The 20,699-nt window shown below is 44.5% G+C and overlaps 1 protein-coding gene across 1 annotated transcript in view; it reads left to right on the top strand.

Annotated features, from left to right (window-relative positions):
* Positions 1–448: 448 nt before the first annotated feature.
* The window catches only part of LOC144685494 (ral guanine nucleotide dissociation stimulator-like), a 157,932-nt gene continuing 137,681 nt past the window's right edge, over positions 449–20,699 (top strand). Inside the window, exon 1 of the mRNA XM_078550071.1 lies at positions 449–671. Coding sequence (XP_078406197.1) covers positions 651–671 — 21 coding nt within the window. The 5' untranslated portion in view covers positions 449–650. The remainder of the gene's footprint in view (positions 672–20,699) is intronic.

Genomic DNA, 20,699 nt, shown 5'->3' on the forward strand with positions numbered 1-20,699 from the left:
GTCTGCTTCTGGTCGGAATGCGAAGGGTGCAGAGATTAGCAATGGATTAATGGTGGCAACATTCAGCAAGGCTGTACCTGACCATCAAACAACCTGAGGGAGAGAGAGAGAGGGAGAGAGGAAGGATTAACGACACGGGTTTGCAGGAATCCTTGCCTGTAACCAGTCTTCACTCATTACAGCAGATCATCGCTCCTGTTGGATTTTTTTTTGTGTGCTGGAATATCTTTAATGAAGTTATTTTTCTTCACTCCCCAAAACTCATTTTTAATGATTGAGAAAATTGTTCCCAAAGGCTGGATATTTTCACCCAGTCTCCCCTCAGTTGTCAAACTCTAATTGTGGCTTTGCTCTGCTCCTCTTAAAGAGACTTTGCAATTGTTTAGGATTAGCGCTGGATTATATATATATATAGATATATATTAATATCATGATGTGTTCATTCCTGGGATAGAGACATTTTCACCCAGAATGGAAAGGGCAAAGAAGACAGACTGGGAAAAGAGCTTGTAAAAATCATTCCTCCCACCACCTCCTCCTCCTCCCCCCCCCCAAAAAAAAACAAATCAGACTGTGGGCTTCACCCTTCATTCGCTGGCTGGGGAGACGGAGGGGCTGCACGGAGCATATTGGAGAGACTATGTTTGGAGATGATGAGGTGGAATGCTCAGGTAAGTTTTATCCATTCCCTTTGCCCAGTTCCTGCCATCAACAAACTGGAAGGATGATCGCCACAACTGCAATACTTCTGGTGATTGTGTCGTGTTTAAAGGCGATCCTAAACTCAAGTTATAATTTCAATGCAAGTTTCAACCCAACTCTAGACAATGCTGTTTTTTTTATTTAACTGTGTTTTCGAATTAAATGCACTTAATTAGAAATTAAGGCTTAACGTTCAAACATTAAGTGCATTCCTATAAATGGGTAGAAGTAGATTAAATCAGAAGCCCACCCGGATTTGGGAAGGTATATTTTCCCCCATCTCAGATGCATAGTAGGGGGTTTGAGGGGTAACCGGTCCGCGATAGGGTTCAGGATCAATCGCTGTCGTACACGAAGAGAGAGAGAGAGAGAAATCATTGCTTAGTGTTTGTTGCTCAGCGTCGCCCACTCCTGAGTCAGTGTCGCCCAGGCTTTAAATGATGTAATGCTTATTCGCACAATAGCGATTATTTCATGTGAAAACGCATCAAGTGGAAGCTCTGAGATCCCAGGGGCATCTGGGTGTCCGCAGATGTGACCTTTTTGCCCCCCTCCCCCTGATTACCCCTCGGGGAATATCTTGCGCTAATGATGCAGCCTCTGGTCTGTGCCCCAGAACTGCAACCCTGCGGAACTATACCCAAATCTTACCCACCCCCGCTGCAATAAAGTGCTCACTGTTTACTATGTGTCCCACCTCTTAACTTCTGAGAGATGCAGTTGTCGTCTTGAAGCCTCTCGGGCCATTTTTCGTGGTTAGGCCGAGACTTTAAGTGAGGGAGGCTCCTCCGACATTGGGCTGGTAGACTGGTAATTATTAGTTATCTTTCCAGGTTTATCAGGTTCAAATTCTCCTCCCTGCTGTGCGAAACCCTTATTGAAGCGTGATGCAATTAGTGCACGTTTGTCAAGTGTTCATCTGCCTGTGTTGTAAACATAAAGGAACAGAGCCCGACTACAGTGTAGAACAGTGACTGGGTTTTGTGTTTGAAGGACAGGCTGGAAAGAAGATTGTTAAACAGCCTTCACTCAAACAGCTTCACTGTAATCCAACAAGACATGCCTGACCATTATTGTTTAAATCAGCCCTGGGGGATATTTCAGCCTCATGTAGGTCATTGAACAGTCAATGGTGAGTTTCCATTTGCTGCTTCTCTATGGCCAGTTCTGCTTTCGGGGGCTAAACCAACATAGGGTATCCAGCACAGAAACAGGCCATTTGGCCCAACCAGCCCATACTGGCATTTATGCTCCAGTTGAGCCTCCTCCCATCTTTCCTCATCCAACCTATCATTATGACCCTCTATTCCCTTCTCCCTCATATGCTTGTCCAGCTTCCCCTTAAATGAATCTGAACTGTTCACTTTAACCATTCCCTGTGGGAACAAGTTCCACATTCTCACCACTCTCTGGGTAGAAATTTCTCAGAAGTAGAACAAGAAGTTTCTTCTGAATCCCCTGTTGGATTTCTCGGTGACTATTTGATATTGATGGCCTCTAATTATGCTCTCCCTCCCCCCCCCCCCCCCCCCAAGAGGAAACAGTCTCTCTCTAACCACTCTTATCAAAATCTTTCGTATGTTTAAGGATTGGGTCATCCCTTTTCAGGAGGCCTCCCAGCAATTGTAAACCTGATGCCATATGAGGAGGTGATGTCCCCAGTTCTGAACCTGGGGAAGGCAATCAAGTCTTGTCTTTGGAAAGGAGAAAGGCAGGCAGGTAACTTGGGGCCATCCTGCACTTAATGTCCATCAACTCCTTGTGAGTCTCTGGAGGCTTAAATATAACAAGGGTTGAAATGATCATGCCCAGCTCCTCTGCAGAAATAACAAGAATTTTTTTTTAGTGGCCAATTATGTCACTGGCCCTGGGAGGATGTAAACTCTCCAGAACTTTGTAGTAATGATGGCAAAGGATGACATTACCACAGTGGTTACACTTCAAAAGCACTTCATTGGCTGTTAAGGACTTTCCGATCTCCCAAGGTGCTATATAAATGCATTTCAATTTCTGACACAGGCATGCATCATTGTGCTGCATCATTCTGTGATTCTAAGTCTTGTCATTTTTAATTGTGCAGCTTATTCTGGGTTGCCATGATTGCATGTGCACTGAGGTCACTCTCTAGAAGAAATGGATTCCTCTTTGTTACAGACCCCAGTGAAGACTACAACTTCCACTAACCCCTCAATCTTCATCTACCAATCATGGCTGACCTGACTGTAACCTCCCATCTACCCCTTGATAACCTTTCACCCCGTTGTTTATCAAGAATCTGTCTACCTCTGCCTTAAAAAATATTCAAAGACTCTGCTTCCACCGCCTTTTGAGGAAGAGAGTTCCAAAGGCTCACAACCGTCTTGAGAGAAAAAAAATTTCTCCTCACCCCTGTCTTAAATGGGCGACTCCTCATTTTTAAACAGTGACAGTAAACATAATATGCAGCCACTGCATGCCAGGTGTGATCATGAGCAAGGAGCCACTGTGGCAAGGCTCACAGGTGTCACACCTTGGCAGTGTGCACACTATATCGCAGTCTGTCTGTTACATCGGCTTGCTGCATTCAGTGCCATCACTTCAGTTAATCTGTCAGCAGTCAGTTAGTGCTGCGCCAGGCGCAGAGCATGTCCTGTAGCTGTACTTGCAGAATGTGAGTCTTTGTCTTGTTGGGCATGATCTGTGCGCTGTTAAGTTGATAGATTTCAGTGAGAGTGCCAATAAATTTAACATTTCCCGTGGCGAGAAATGGGAGATTGTAAATTTCTTTTGTGTGTGTGTGCCTGAGTTTTATGATCATACTGCCCAGGGGAAATGTAGATTCCTAGCAAGCAGGATTTTTATTTTTGGCATAGCTCTGTGCTTAATGAAGTGAGGGACATTAATGCTGGGGAATTGGAATGCTACCCATTCCAGGTTCCCGCAGCTGGGGTGCAGCACAGTCAGTGACAGAGTGAAGCTCCTTCTATTCTGCTCCATCAGCAAACCTCAGCCTCTTCGCTATTGCAGAGAATTAAAAGACTTGCATTTATATAGTGCCCCTCGTGACCTCTGGCCATCTCAAAGCGCTTGGTTGAATCCTCAATGGACATAGTGACAGTTGTAATGTGGGAAATGTGGCAGCCAATTTGTACACAGCAAGATCCCACAAACAGCAATGTGATAATGACCAGATAACACGTTTTCCTTTTGTGATGTTGATTTGAGGGGTAAAAATTGGACAGGACACCAGGGAGAGCTCCCCTGCTCTTCTTTGAATAGTATCATGGGGTCTTTTACACTCACCTGAGAGGGCAGATGGGCCCTTGGTTTAACATCTGATCAAAAAGATGGCAACTGTGACAGTGCAGCACTCTCTCAGTGCTGCATGGGAGTCTCCACCTAGATTTTGTGCTGTGGAATGGGACAAATGTGACATGGCTTCTATTTCCATCACCAAGACCTCATAAATCATAGAATCGTTACAACACAGGGGAAGGCCATTCTGCCCATCGTGTCCACACTGGCTCTCCTAAGGAGCAATTCACGCACTGCTACCCATGCACCACTGCCCCCCCCCACCAACCCCCACCATCCCCCACCATCCCCCACCCCACATCCCTGCATATTGCTCCTTTTCAGATATTTAGGAAATTCAGAAAATGTAGAAAAATTTACAGCACAGGAGGCCACTCTGCCCATCGTGTTTACACCGGTCAGAAAACTACCCGCCCTAATCTCATGTTCCAGCACTCGGTCCATAGCCCTGGACGTTATAGGGTTTCAGGTGCACATCCAGACACCTTTTAAATGAGTTGAGGGGTTCTGCCCCTACTACCCTTTCAGGCAGGGAATTCCAGACCCTTACCACCCTCTGGGTGGAAAAGATTTTCCTCATCTCCCCTCTAATCCTCCTACTAATTACTGAACTAATATATGTACTATCTGGCTTTTCTGAGTAAGATTGATGCTTTTTTGCAGGGTTGTCAACCCTTCAGGTTTGTCCTGGAGGCTCAAGAGTTTAATCTCCCGGAAGTTGCTTCCAGCTACCCTGGGTACAAATTCTTTTTTTGGGGGGAGGGGGGGCGGTGGTTGCAATAAGTATTATTTTTTTATTGCCTCTGAGCACTTTAATTTATCGATTAATTAAAAGAATGTTGGGAGATAGGGGAGGAGAAAAGGCAGTTTGACTGACAACCAAGAATCATCCGATCGGCTAACAAAATGTCTGTTCAGTTTGCGATTGGTTTAGGAAGGTGATGTTGGGTGACGATAGTTGTGTTGAGGCACCAGTGGCGGGAGCAGAGACGAGGGAGTGGCTGGAGATGGGGGGAAGGATCATGCCGTGATACCTCCAACGATACGTCCAATCAGAGTTTGCAACCTTCCCTCCAGGACTAAACCCAGGCAGGTGTGAGCTGCAGAGAAACAGAATGAAGACTCAGTCTATTGTGGATTCAAGCCAAATCGTATTATCGCCTGAGCTCCAATGGAGATCTTTTTCTGCCCTCATCTGGATCCTCCACATTGTCGTTCCTCCCAAACCAGTTAAATGGTACAAAATATCAGAATATCCAGCTAAACCCATTCTCACAATGCCTAAGCACCTGCCCTCCCTAGCCTGGCCTCAGCAATGAATATATTCCACTCAGCATTTGTCCATCTCTCCCTGTACTTATGCTCCTGACTTGCAGGGGCATTTTTAATAGCTTCTTATTACTCCCGACAGCTGGAGTCCTGTCGCCCCGAAGCTAAGACACCATCATCTGCTCAAGTTGTATTTAATGAAGGAAGGAGTGGGGGGGGTGGGGTAGGAGCGGTGGTGTGGGAGAGAGAGGGTTGGAATTTAGCTCATGTGTCCTATGTTGGTGGTCTTTCTGCCCCTTTATCCCCTTCTGGGGGTGGTCTTGCCTCTCACTGGAAGACATTTCTCAAACACAGGAAATTTCATTTAAATCTAACAAGTGGTTGTTTGTGTTTTCAACAAACCGCAGAAATTAGATGTAACGCGACAGCTTTCTTCCCTGACCTGAGGTTTAAATGTGATACATTCCAACCTTGTAAAGATGCCAGATGTGGGAAATTTTGGAATTAGCCCAACTTCGGAATTTTTGTTGATGAACCAGATGCTCTTTAGGATTTAAGGCCCTGAATCATGCTGGGACCCCAGTCCCACACGCAACGTCAGCCCTCTGTTACTTTAAACAGGGGCCATTCTTCCTCTGGGAACTAATCCTCACCTAGTGGGGCATCAGCCCTCAGTAGGTACCAATGCTCACCTGACATGCACGCTCACACACTTTCTATCAGACCTATTGTACAGCAGTCAGGAGTTTCAAATCCCACCTTGCTATCCCTTCCTTCCCTTTCTAGCTAATGGGCATGGGCCTATTGCTACATCTCCGCTACCACTCACGCTTAGATCAGTGAGCTAGTACAGGCTTGGGTTTAACCTGGGACTCTCCTCGTCCACCTCCCTTGGTTTTGTACAGGAGAGGGACTTTAAGACTGAGTCTATGAGCCAGGCCTGCTGCCAGTGACTGAACCAGCTACTTCATCAGTTGAGATTCCCTCAAGTAATGATCGTAATGGAAGCAAGAAATTGTTGGAGAACGCGCTTCCAATGGCCATGATCCTGAGTTAGAAATGCTGTGTCTTTTACTTTCACTCTGTATCTCATCAGCCAAACCATTAACTGCACCGTAATCTCTTGTCCCCTGCAAGTCCCAAAAGGTTTGGCTACACTCTTCAATTGAAGAGCTTGAACTGGTTTTCACAACAGATTATCCAACGAAGGCTTATTATTGACTCCCTGTTTCTGGAGAGCGGTTTTTTGCAGTCAGGGTTCCAATGTTTTAGAATGGGCTGTCTAAGATGTTCTTAAATCCAAACTGGCTGTCAGTAACTGTCTTCTACCATTAGCTAGCTCACATTCCCCCAGCACTCTCTCCTTACACACAACTCAAACCTTAATCTAAACTCCTGTCCTCCTCTCCTATGCAGTGTTGGGCTTTGCCAAAGGTGCTCACCCCAGTCATAATGGGTTACGATATGATTCATTTAACTCTGGCTGTACTCCAAATCATTACTGTCTTGGCAAATCCTGTTTAGATGCCTACTTCAGTTAAAGAATATATTGCAACCACTGTAGGAGGACCTGGAAGTTTCACGGTAAAATTGAGGAATTATCCAGTGAGTTATAACCTTAAGTTCAACAACAGTAACATTTATATAGCGTCTTTAACGTGATAAAACATCCCAAGGGGCTGCAAAAAATAAATAAATCAGTAATTAAAAGTCTAATGATGGCCATGAAACCATTGTCGATTGTTGTGAAAACTCATCTGGTTCACTAATGTCCTTTAGGGAAGGAAATCTGTTGTCCTCACCTGGTCTGACCTACATGTGACTCCAGACCCACAGCAATGTGGTTGACTCTTAAATGCCCTTGAACAAGGGTAATTAGGGATGGGCAATAAATGCTGGCTTAGCCAGTGATGCCCACATCCCATGAATGAACAAAACAAAAATTATATGGCACCGAGTCTCATAAGGAGATATTATAGATCGTCGCTTGGTAGTACAGAACTTGGACATTAAGGAAAAGGGATACGTGCTGCCGAAAACTTTCGTCTTGCAGTCATCAGGACAAATGCAAGAATGCCAAATTTCAAACTATCGCAATTTATACTCCAGGCGCAAAGGGTGCAGACTGGTCGGCAAGCTGACTCTGATTGGCTGAGGCATTGCCATGGAGAAAGCAACGGGCAATGATAGGCTCCTCAAGCTTCCGGGTAATTCAAAAAGGCTGCAAGGCTTGAACATATTCTTTTTGTTTGTCGAGAACGATTGCAGAATTTTAATGTATGTCACTTCTAGCCAATGCAAACGAGTCAACTTACCAACCAGTCAGCGGCCTTTTCCTCTGTAGTATAAATTGTTGAGATCTTTTGAAATTTGGTCTTCTTGCATTTGTCCTGATGAGTACAAGATGAAAAGCTTCAATAGCATGTCTCCCTTTTCAGTAAGATAATAGCCCAGATGGCCTAAATCTTGGTCAAAGGGGTAGATCTTAAGCAGTTCATTGTTCCACATGACAATCCAAACATTTCATGCAGTGTAAAGCTTTTTCATCACTAAATATTAACATATTGGTGTCGAAGATAGGTTTTATCTTAGCTTAGCAGAATAACCCAGAAGTTTTAATTGTGTTTGTAGTAATCCGGTGTTGTAAAGGTCTGGAGCTGTATCTGGACCCAACACAACGTATCATACACAGGAGATGTGTCAGTTTATTAATGCTTAATAATCTGCAGTCCTGTTACTAATTTAAGTCAATTAGATATATTGTCATTCTCCAATATAAATGGCCAACGCTGTACTCTAAATCAATCTCCGAATGTATTTTAGCTGTTCAAGGTTGGAATTCAAGGTTCAACTTTAGCACAATGCAAAGAGGATTGTTCCCATGGTGATGCTGCACTCCCTCCAGGAAGCATAATTGCAAAGCTGTTTTCCTGATTAATGCTCCCATATGGAACTGTTTTATTGCAGGATGTGAAGGGAAAAATTAACCTGCTTACTGAAAGTCAGTAGATTCTTGACCTTTGTGGTGTTCCCATGTTGAAATGTCCATCCGCCCTGTGTCTCAGCTGGGAGTGGAGATGAGGAGGGCAGGAAGGCAGTATGTTGGCGTGTGACATTATGGCAAAAGTTAATGATCTGTGATGATAGTGACCGTAATACAGTTAGTGATTTAATATAATTATGGAAAAGGATAAAGATAGAACAGGAGTAAAAGTTCTAAATTAGGGAAAGACAAATTTTATGAAGCTGAGAGGTGATCTGGTGAAACTAGACTGGTTACAGCTACTTGAAAGGGAATCAGTGACAGACCAGTGGGAGGAATTCAAAAGTGACATTCTACAAGCATACATGTATACATGTCTCCACAAAGAAAAAGGGCGCTACTGTCAAATCTAGAGCCCCCTGGTTGTCTAGAAGCATACAAGCTAAGATAAAGCAGAAAAAGAAACCTTATGTCCTAGGCTCAATGATCTTCAGCTGCATCATCAATGACCTTCCTTTCATTATAAGGTCAGAAGTGGGGATGTTCGCTGATGATTGCACAATGTTCAGCACCATTCATGACTCCTCAGATACTAAAGCAGTCCATGTCCAAATGCAGCAAGATCTGGACAATATCCAGGCTTGGGCTGACAATTGGCAAGTAACATTTGTGCCACGCAAGTGCCAGGCAATAACCTTCTCCAACAAGAGAGAATCTAACCTTCGCCCCTTGACATCCAATGGCATTACCATCACTGAATTCCCCACTATCAACATCCTGGGGGTTACCATTGACCGGAAACTGATCTGGACTAGCCATATAAATACTGTGGCCACTTGAGCAGGTCAAAGGGTAGGAATCTTGTAGCGAGTAACTCACCACCTGACTCCCCAAGGCCTGTCCACCATCTATAAGGTACAAGTCAGGAGTGTGATGGAATACTCTGCACTTGCCTGGATGAGTGCAGCTCCAACAATACTCAAGAAACTTGACACCATCCAGGACAAAGCAGTCCGCTTAACTGGCACCACATCCACAAACATTCACCCCCCCCACCACCCGCACAAAATAGCAGCAGTGTGTACCATCTACAAGATGCACTGCAGAAACTCACCAAGGTTCCTTATGCAGCTCCTTCCAAACCCATGACCACTACCATCTAGAAGGACAAGGGCAACAGATACATGGGTAACAACAACACCTGGAAGTTCCCCTCCAAGCCACTCACCACCCTGATTTGGAAATATGTTGCCGTTCCTTCACTGTCACTGGGTCAAAATCCTGGAACTCCCTCCCTAACAGCACTATGGGTCTACCTACACCACATGAACTGCAGTGGTTCAAGAAGGCAGCTAAGCACCACTTTCTCAAGGGCAATTAGGGATGGGCAATAAATGCTGGCCCAGCCAGCGAAGCCTACATCCCATAAATGAATTAAAAAAAGCCACAAAAAGCTTACTACTGTAGAAAGCCTAGAGGAATATAGAAAATACAGGGGTGAAGTAAAAAAGGGAGGATATGAAAAAATATTTACAGGTAAAATCAAAGAAAACCCAAAGATGTTTTACCAGTACATAAGGAGCAAGTGAATAACTAAGGAAAGGGTAGGGCCTATCAGATATGTACATGGTAGCTTGTGGGTTGATGGAGAAGATGTGGGCAGGGTTCTCAGTGAGTACTTTGTCTCTGCCTTCACTAAGGAGAGAGATGAAGCAGACATTCTAGTTAAAGAGGAAGAGTGTGAAATATTAGATACAATAAGTATAGTGAGAGAGGAAGTACTGGAGGGACTGGCATCCTTGAAGGTGGAAAATTCACCAGGGCCAGATGGATTGTACCCCAGGCTGTTGAATGAAGCCAAAGAGGAAATAACAGATGCTCTGAGGATCATTTTCCAATCCTCACTAGATACAGGCGAGGTATTAGAGGATTGGAGACCTGCAAACATTGTACCATTATTTAAAAAGGGTAAGAAGGATAGACCAAATAATTATAGGCTAGTTAGTCTGACTTCTGTGGTGGGAAAATTATTAGAATTAATTCTGAGAGACAGGATAAACTGTCACATAGAAAGGAACAGATTAATCAGGGATAGTCAGCATGGTTTTGTTAGGGGAAGATCATGCCTTATTAATTTAATCAAATTTTTTGGGGACGTAACAAGGAGGATTGATGAGGGTAGTGCAGTGGATGTTGTCTACACGGATTTTAGTAAGGCATTTGACAAGATCCCACGTTGGCAGACTGGTCAGAAAAGTAAAAGCCCATGGGATATAGGGGAAGGTGGCAAGTTGGATTCAAAATTGTCTCGATGACAGGAAGCAAAGGGTAATGGCTGATGGATGTTTTTGCGAATGGAAAACGGTTTCCAGTGGCATTCCACAGGGTTCATTGTTGGGTCCCTTGCTGTTTGTTGTATATATTAATAATTTGGACTTAAATGTGGGTGGCATGATTGGGAAATTTGCAGATGTCACAAAAATTGGCCGTGTAGTTAGTTGATAGTGAAAAGGATAGCTGTTGACTTCAGAATGATATCAATGGTTTGGTTGAGTGGGTGGAAAAGTAGTAGATGGAAATCAACCCAGAGAGGTGTGAGGTAATGCATTTGGAGGGAGGGATACAAACAAAGCAAGGGAATACACAATAAATGGGAAGATATTGAGAGTGGAAGAGGAAGTGAGAGACCTTGGATTACATGTCCACAGGTCCCTGAAGGTGACAGAACATGTGGATAGGGTGGTAAAGAAAGCATATGGAATGCTTTCCTTTATTGGACAAGGTATAGAATACAAAAGCAGGGATGTAATGGTGGAACTGTATAAAACACTGGTTAGGCCACAGCTGGAATTTTGTGCACAGTCCTGGTCGCCATATTACAGGAAGGACATAATTACTCTGGAGTGAGTACAAAGGAGATTTACAAGAATGTTGCCAATGCTTGAAAATTGCAGGTATGAGGAAAAATTGGATAGGCTGGGGTTTTCCTTGGGATTGAGGAGACTGAGGGGTGACCTAATTGAGGTGTACAAAGTTATGAGGGGCCTAGATAGGGTAGACAGGAAAGACCTGTTTACCCTGGCTGACGAGTCAATTACCTGGGGCATTGATTTAAGGTGATTGGTAGAAGGTTTAGAAGGGACATCAGGAAAAACTTCTTCATCCAGAAGGTGGTGGGTGTCTGGAATTCACTGCCTGGTTTGGTAGTGGAGGCAGAAACCCGCAACTCACTTAAGAGGTACCTGAATCTGCACCTATAGTGCAAGGCTATGGACCAGGTGCTGGAAGGTGGGATTAAAATGGGCAGCTGTTTTTTTTTTCTTTTTCGGCTGGTGAAGGCATGATAGGCTGAATGGCCTCTTCCTGTGCTGTAACTTTTCTATGGTTCTATCTAGTGTGAGAGGTTTTTGCCTCCAAGTAAAACGTTTTTTTCTGTAAATCCCACTTTTAATGGAATTTTTAAAATATCAGTACGTTTGATTATGAAATATTGCCTAATTTTTATTCCTCACCCGACGTCACGAAAACAGCTAACCTGGTTATTATCACATTACTGGTTGTTGGAGCTTGCTGTGTGCAAATTGGCAGCCCAATTTCCTACATTGCGACAGTGACTACCCTTCAAAAGTAATTCATTGATGGTAAAGCACTGCATGACGTTTGAGCTTGTGAAAGGTGTTAAAGAAATTCAAGCCTTTTATTTTCCTATTTAAACTGCGTCACTGCAGATAGAAGGAACTTTAAAATTTCAGCACTAGGGTCATCTGACCAACTCATTGTGCTACTCTGTCTACTGCCCGTGCCAGGGCGCCGTGGGTACCATCGGGTTCTGGTGTGAATTGTCTTAAATGGTACAATTCAATGTGCGCATCTTTTGTTGGCAGCATGGTTTTACAAAGCGATTAAGCATGCCAGCTTCCTACTAATGCAGGGACGTGTTTTAACAGCAGTCAGTGATTGCTAAAGAGAGGTGTCACTGAACTAAAGGAAGCCAACATGCTGGCATTAATGGGGATTTTAGGAACTGTCACCAAAGTTTGCTAGTTATAGATAGTTAGGAAACTTGAGGTGAGTGTTTTGTTCAGCTACTGGTATTGCAGTGTCTCAGCTGTCAATGAATTACTTTTGAAGGGTAGTCACTGTCGTAATGTAGGAAATTGGGCAGCCAATTTGTGCACAGCAAGCTCCCACAACCAGTAATGTGATAATCACCAGGTTAGCTGTTTTATAATGTGACTTACGCCCCAGGACACACCTCCCGAACCTATCACCACCACCCACCTCGAAGGACAAGGGCAACAAATGCTTGGTTACGCCATCACCCACCAGCTCCCCACCAGCACAACCTCCACCTCTAAATCCCTACACTGCAATAGTGACTACACCTCAAAATGACTGGCTGCAAGGCATTTTAGCTCAGCCTGAGGTTGTGAAAGGTGCTATATAAATGCAAGTTATTCATATATCGCCACTCCTTCATGTTTTCTGGGAGCTGCTGCCCAAACAGCCCTGTCAATGTCCCTACATCATGCAGACTGCAGTGGTTCAAGTAGCTCACCACTTCTCAGGGCAGGAAGAGATGGGCAGTAGATGCTGGCCTCATCAGCGATGCTCACATCCCATGAAAGAATAAGAAAGAATGAGCATGAGCAATAAATGTCAGTTTCGTCAGTGGTTTCCTGATCCCAAGAGCTAATTTTTTTAAAAACTAGCTCTTCATAGAGCTGATGCAACCTATTGCCATTGCATACCATTGTAGTGTAGAGGTGCTCAGCAGAGCAAGGGTTAATGTGGAACTGTTAGGGCTTCAGCTGCTTTTAGTTTTTCATTACTTGGTATTCTGTTCTGGGCTTATCGTGGAACTGAATAAATGCACTGCCCACAGTATGATGTATAGAGTCACATGGTAATAGACTCGGAGATCAGTCTACAATGAACCTGCATGGGAGCAGTACCATGGATGGCTGTAACTGGGATATATACATAGTTAAGGGTTACCATTGAGTAGTTCATGTTTAAACATACAAGCCTCAAGATCTCATCGATGAGACGCCAAACGAAGTCATAACACAACATGGTGATCAGTGGTGGTATGAAAGGTGGCATTTAAACATTGAACCCAGAACAGAATACCAAGCAATGAAAAACTAAAAGCAGCTGAAGCCTGAACAGACAGACATGTGCCTAAGAAAAAAATTGAAGAAACATAGAAAATAGGAGCAGGCGTAGGCCATTCGGCCCTTCGAGCCTGCTCCGCCATTCATCATGATCATGGCTGATCATCTAACTCAATAGCCTGCTCCCGCTTTCTCCCCATGTCCTTTGATCCCTTTCGCCCCAAGAGCTATATCTAGCTCCTTCTTGAAAACATGCAATGTTTTGGCCTCAACTACTTTCTGTGGTAGCGAATTCCATAGTTGAAGAAGCTTCACTACAGACTTGGAAATTGAGGAATCCACCAGAGTGAGTGGAGGTCCATTGCAAGACCCTGAGCGGTGCAGAGTGAAGGAACCTGGTCAGATCGCAAAACGGGTGAGCAAAATTGCAGAAAAGAAGCTGTACTTATATTGTAGAATAAGCAGCAGTCCCAGGCGCTCAGCAGATTGCAGAAGCTGGAAGGCAGCTGCAAGTAAAAAAAATGTTTAAAAGAATCCTGCAGAAAAAGGTTTAAAAGCTTTAAAAGAAAGGGTATTCATCAGGGAGTCCTCCAAAATCATAAAGGCACGTAAAAATCAAAAACAAAGAAGCCAACAGGCTGCCGAAAGCCCAAGTGACAAAACGGTTACAGCCTTAAAGGGGCAACGACATTTAAAGCTGCAACTACTACAAAGAAAAACAACCATGGACAGAAAATCAGAACAGCCAGACCCATTTTGTATAAGGAAATGGCTAAACCAGACCCAAGGGTGGGAATATTTGAGAACAGATTTTTTTTAGTTGACAGGATTAAATAAGGAATCTGAAAAAGTACAAGTTGATAAGTTTTTATTTGTGTTTGGTTCATTTGTGGGTGAAATACTCCACAGCCAATGTGTAGATCAATACTCAACAACATTTGGTGACATATTGAAAGGCTTTGCAAAATATTTTAAACTCTAAATTGTGGAGAGCGCAGATGCTAGAAGAAAGTCCAACACACCTCAATAAAGTGCCGTGGGCAACAGAAGACCACAGAGCAAGAGCAACAGAAGACCGCAGAGTGAAGGAGACAATATTCAAGTAAACCACAAGATGGTTGCCGACCATGTCATACAATGAAATGCATGAGCCATAGACTTTAGTGCAGAAGAAAGAAATGGCTGAGAAGCAGCCATAAGGCTTAAAAATAGAGCTTTTTGAAAATGCTAACACTGTACCCAAACTGCAACAACAGATGGCAGTGTGGAGTGAGCAGATGACTGCGAATGAAGGAAAGCTATCTGAGGTAACTCAAAAGAAGCAAAACGTGCAAAAAGTAACTGGAGCTTTCCTGCAGGAAAATATTCGCATCAGAGCTGAACCGGAAGATTTGAAGCGCAAGATTCAAGCTGAGTATATACCTTTGAAAACGTACCATAAACTGAAGCCTTCAATGAACTGAGCTGTTCAAGACCTGAACAAACAAATTTCAGAGATGGCACAAAGGTACCAGGAGGAGATAACGACCCTCAGCTCCACAGTTGACAAATCAAAGCAGGAGTTAGAAAAACTCAACCCGATGTACAGCCAGGTAAAACAGCAGGGAGAAAATGCATGCAAAGAAGTTGTGACCCTGAAAGATTCCTTAAATAATCGACATGTAATCATGGAAAAACATGAGGAGCGAAAAAGGGCTTTGAATATTACTTCAGGAAAAGCTGCGTTTTATCTATCAGTAACAACGAAATGATGCCTTGAAGCCCAGAGTGAGTTGGCAAGATGTCAACAAGAAATAAACAGTTGAAAGAACAGTTGATTGTCCTTCAAGAGCAAATGCAAAAGGAATGTGTAACCATTCAGCAACATGAAGAAATGAAGATTGTCTTAAACAGCAGAATGGAAGCACAGCAGATGAAACTCAAAGAAACTGTACTGAATTACAGGAAAATTCAAGCTGAAGCAAGTGAGCTTCGCAAAGTGGTGGAGGGAGTGAATGTTTGTGGATGTGGTGCCAATCATGCAGGCTGCTTTGCCCCAGATGCTGTCCAGCTCCTTCAGTGCTGTGGGAGCTGAACTCATCCAGGCAAGTGGGGAGTATTCCATCACACTCCTGACCTGTGCCTTGTAGATGGTGGACAGGCTTTGGGGAGTCAGGAGGTGAGTTACTCGCCACAGGATTCCTAGCCTCTGACCTGTTCTTGTAGCCACAGTATTTATATGGCTAGTCCAGTTCAGTTTCTGGTCAATGGTAACCCCCAAGATGTTGATGGTGGGGAATTCAGTGATGGTAATGCCATTGAACATCAAGGGGTTAGATGGTTAGATTCTCTCTTGTTGGAGATGGTCATTGCCTAACACTTGTGTGGTGCGAATGTTACTTGCCACTTGTCAGTCCAAGCCTGGGTATTGTCCAGGTCTTGCTGCATTTGGACATGGGCTGCTTCAGTATCTGAAGAGTAAAGGAAGACCTGTTGAAGAACCTTTGCCTGTTACCAGGATCCCCTAGGACAAATTACAAAGGGAAGCAAAATGAACTTAACGTCACTCTGAACAAATTGAAGAACCAGTTGGCAGAGAAAACTCAGCAACGTTCACTATTCCAGGTGGAAGCCGAAAGCTACAAGAAAAATGTCTGAGGAGCTGAATAAACTGCTGAATGAAAATGAAGAGGCAGTGAAAGGAAAATCCGTAGAACTCTCCAAGCTGTGAGTGAATACCGAAGCCACGAGTAACACAGTTAAAGAACTGAAACAAGTTCTTCGCTGGAGACAGACCTGGCCAACATTCAAACCCAAATGAAGGACAAGGACAGAGCTCTGGTTTAGACAGAGAAAGAAAAGACAGAAATAAGATCAGAAAATGTAAAAACCGACGCTGAAGCACAAGGAGCTAGAAGAAGGAATAGTGCGGGATGTCTCAGAATACTGCTAACCATTGAGTTGTTAAAAAATGACATGGCTGTCAAGAACTGAGAATGCCAAGAAAAAGCTGAATAGTTGTAAGGAAAGGTAGGTCTTCCAAAGGAGTGTGAAGAGTCTCAGATACAAAGAGCAGAAGTATAATTAAAGAATGTGAACTCGAAGGGTAACACACACAAATCAAACTCTGCTAAAGAAAAACTGATCAACGTAGAGAACCGACTTTCACATATATGGACGATGAGTTTGATGAAATGTTGGAAATTCAGCGTGAAAAGATCAGTGAAACTTTTGAACTTTGATCCAACCTGAAGACAATGAAAGATGAGATGCATAGTGTGGAATGGAAAATCTCAGACTTTAAAAGCAGAAAAGGAAAATCCTGAGAAACAGCTTGACGATCTAGCGAGTTCATTGGAAGAATCTAAGGAGCTGCCAGTGACCATGGAAAGGAACTGAATGCCCGGGTGAAGATGTTAAGCTTGTACAAGGGTTCCGCAAATAACTCTGAAACAAAGACAACTGACCTCACCAGAGTAGTTGCTGAGCTGAATGAAAAGATTCTTAAGCTTTCAGGATGATTTGAAAATAAAACAGCAAACAATGTTTGGCTGAAGTTGTGGAAAAAAGGTAGAAATGAAGGTTCCATTTGTAAAACGTATACATCCAGCAAGAACATGGCGGACATCACGGAGAAAGAAAATTTGTGTTCACTCTAGGAATGAACGGAGTGCACATTCCCTGTGGAAGGAACAGGACCAACCCACATTGTCCGAAAGAAGCAGACGCATTGTTAATGAAGAGAAACCCAACTCAAAGGAGGGCAAAAAGCAAATCAAATGGAGATAACCAAATACCAGAAACACAGAGTAGGACTACCATTCCTGCAAACGTGAGACCGAGTTGTGGAAAAGCTGTCAAGCCTCAGGACCGTCTGAACTTATAAAATCAGAGACTTAAGGTGGGGGAGAAGGGACATTGTAAATAGCTACACTCCATTGGAAGGGGGGAAAGTTTTCTTTTGAGAAGAAAGGGGGATGTTGTATGTGGCTGTCTGCCACGGTGATGTAAAGGTGCTCGGCAGAGCAAGGGTTAACATGGAATTTAAACATACAAGTCTCAAGATCTCATCAATGAGACGCCAAACGAACCCATTACACAATCCAATAGGTCAAGCTTTTTGTCTTTGTGGCTTCTGGAATCAGGCTCTTGTGGAGACCGAAACTAAAATTTTATTCCACATTCCCATTTATTTGCATCGATCTCAGGCTGATATTGAAACTCCTCAACATTCTGATTTCAGAATTAATCCAACAAGCAGCAAACGTGCCAAAGACAACTGATTCCAAGCCAGCAGATCCACACGGAGCTGTGCCAACTGTGTGTAGGGCTGCCCCTGACCTCACTTCAAAATGACACAGGCCACTTCTGACTACTGCTGTCTCCTGCTCCGTCATGGCCTTTGGTACACCCCCGCCACTAATAAACACCCCTCCGCAACCCCCCCCCCCCAACTTCCTGGCCAGATCCCAAGCTCAGCTCTGCTTTTCATCTGAACCCGGACTCCGCTCTCTCCAGTTCTGACCTGTGCCCTCCCTGAATGCCACCCCACCCTCGCCCATTAATGCTACTGCACCACTCCCCAACTCCGGATTAACTGCCCAATCCAACTGCCCTCCCTCCTGACCCAACACGTGCAGTCATCTAAGAGTGAAAAATTAATGAATTCTGGGTGACAGTACTTGTTCTTGCTTTCTGCTTGGGCTGTGATTTGCTTTTCATTTGAATAACACTGTTTAGTTTCTAGATATCATTTCAGTGGAGGTGCAAAGCATTTTGTTTTAATTTTGTACTGTTTAGCTGAATTATTCATTCTGAGGTGACTCAGAAAACCCCAGCTCCTGCCTTCCACAGCTATAAATAGTTTGTCATAATGTCTGACTCATCCTGTTGGAACATGTCACGGTTGTCTCTGCACTTGTACAGTTTAAATCAGCGTTAAATGTCCCTGAGTGGCAGAGATGTCCCTGCTGTCTCTTCTCAATGACTGCACAGCTAAATGCACAGCTCAGTCCATGGCCTTGCCGCTCCCTGTCTCTGTAATCTCCCCCCACTCACCCTGAGGTCTCGACGCTTCCCCAACTCTGGCTGCTTGAACACCCCCCCATTTCCATCGCTGCACCACTGGCAGCTATACTTTCATTCTGCCTGGGTCCTAAGTTCTGGAAATGTCCTCCCACTATATAAGTGCAAGCCTCTCTTTTTCTATCTCTCACCATGTTAACGCCTGTTGTTTTTAATCACTAGGCTTTATATGTCACATCAGGTGAATGTGGAATAAATTGGGTGGGTGGAGACGGTGGTAGTGGTAACGCCCTTGGACTGCTAATCCAGCGACCGTAGACATGGGGTTCAAATCCCACCACGGCAGCTGGTGGAATTTGGATTCAATTTAATAAATCTGGAATTGAAAGCTAGTCTCAGTTATGGCGACTATGACAAATGCTGGCCTTGACAGTGATGCACACATCCCATGAAAGAATTGAAAAAACATGCAGTTGACAGACAGGCTGGCCACGATCTAAGGGGCAGAATGGCCTACTCCTCTCCCTATGGTCTCACTGAGTTGTGTCTCTTGGAATGGTGTCAAGCTGCTTCATATACAATGAGTCACCTAGAAACGTGGTGACTGTTGGATGCAAGTACTCTGGCGAGGTGCCACAAATTTTGCTGGTTGCTAACGGAGCTCATGTGATTAACTGCTCCAGTGGGGCATGAAACCATAACTTTCTGACTCATAATCAACAGACGAGCAACAGAGACAAGCAGACGAAGCATTTCTATTCTTCAGTGTTGAAATCAAAACATAGCACGCCAACTCCAAATCTGACTTTCTTCTCTCCCCAGGGACACAGGCCCTCACCTCCTGAGGTTTTTTTCCTCCCACCTCCTATCCAGAGGGTTTTGAAATCTGAGCTTGTGTCGCCTAACTTGGCGTTTCATTGGCTCACACGCCCTTTATCTCTTTGTGATTTTGCTTATTCGGTGCAGTTTGCCTTCTGGCCATCAGATGGAGCCATGGTCTCACTCCCAAGGCAGCAAATCTCACCGCTGCTCTTCCAACAACAACTTTCATTTGTATGGCGCCTTTAGCATAGTCAAGCACGCTGAGGTGTTTCACAGAAATATATGTGGCCATTCAGCCTCTTGAGCCTTGATCCGTACTATTCAGTGACATCATGGCTGATCTGTGACCCCGCTCTGTATGCCCACTTTGCCCCAAACCCTTCAATACCTCTGGTTAACAAAAATCTATCAATATGAGCCTTAAAAGTTACAATTGATCAGGAGCTTATTTGGCAAAACTTGACACTGGGACTCAGAGAGTTATTAGGGCAGGTGACCCAAAGCTTGGTCAAGGACGTAGGTTTAAAGGGGCGACCTACACAGGAAGAGAGTTAAAGTTATTGTTTTGGTGGAGATAATGAGGGTGTCAGAGTTTGTTTTATTTTAATTTCTAGATCCACTGGTAAGAATGGACTAATTTCTTGAATTAAAACTCTACTGCTCTTATCCTAACTCGCACTGAATCCAACTCACCCATCACCACCCCCGTGCTCACCGAAGCTACAGCAGTTTCTGGTGTCAGCTGCTCAGATTTTAAGGCTGTTATCCCTGTGCTTTGCAGCCTCGCCCCTCCCTATATCTGCAAACTGCTCCAGCCCCACAGATCCCTGTGCTTTCCAACTCTGGTCTCTTTGTCATCTATTCCGCCTCCTCCTCCACCTCCTCCTCCTCCGCCTCCGCCTCCTCCTCCTCTGCCTCCTCCTCCTCTGCCTTTGCTCCACCACACGTGGGCAGCTGCCTACACCTGAAATTGTGGAACCTAAACCCCTCTGTCCCCCCCTCTCTTCTTTAACATGCTCCTTAAAGCCAGCCTCTTTGAATGAGCATTTGTTCACCTACCCCAGAGCTCATCTGTGGCTCAGTGGGTAGCAGCAGCAGCAGCAGCAGTGTAGCAGCAGCAGCAGCAGCAGCAGCAGCAGCAGTGTAGCAGCAGCAGCAGCAGCAGTGTAGCAGCAGCAGCAGCAGCAGCAGCAGTGTAGCAGCAGCAGCAGCAGCAGCAGCAGTGTAGCAGCAGCAGCAGCAGCAGTGTAGCAGCAGCAGCAGCAGTGTAGCAGCAGCAGCAGCAGCAGTGTAGCAGTCCTGTCTCTCAGTCAGATGGTTGTGGGTTTGTGTCCTGCTCCAGAGACTAGGGCACAAAATGAGAAAACTGGTAAGTCAGTGTCAATACTGAGGGAGCACAGCACTGGCAGAGGTGTTGCCCTTGCTAACTAAAGCTATTCTTGGGGTGTGGGCATTTATTGCCCTTGCTCAGAGGACATTTCAGAGTCAACCACATTGCTGTGGGTCTG

This window comes from Cetorhinus maximus, chromosome 10 (genome assembly GCF_964194155.1).
Source record: "Cetorhinus maximus chromosome 10, sCetMax3.hap1.1, whole genome shotgun sequence".
Taxonomy (NCBI): domain Eukaryota; kingdom Metazoa; phylum Chordata; class Chondrichthyes; order Lamniformes; family Cetorhinidae; genus Cetorhinus; species Cetorhinus maximus.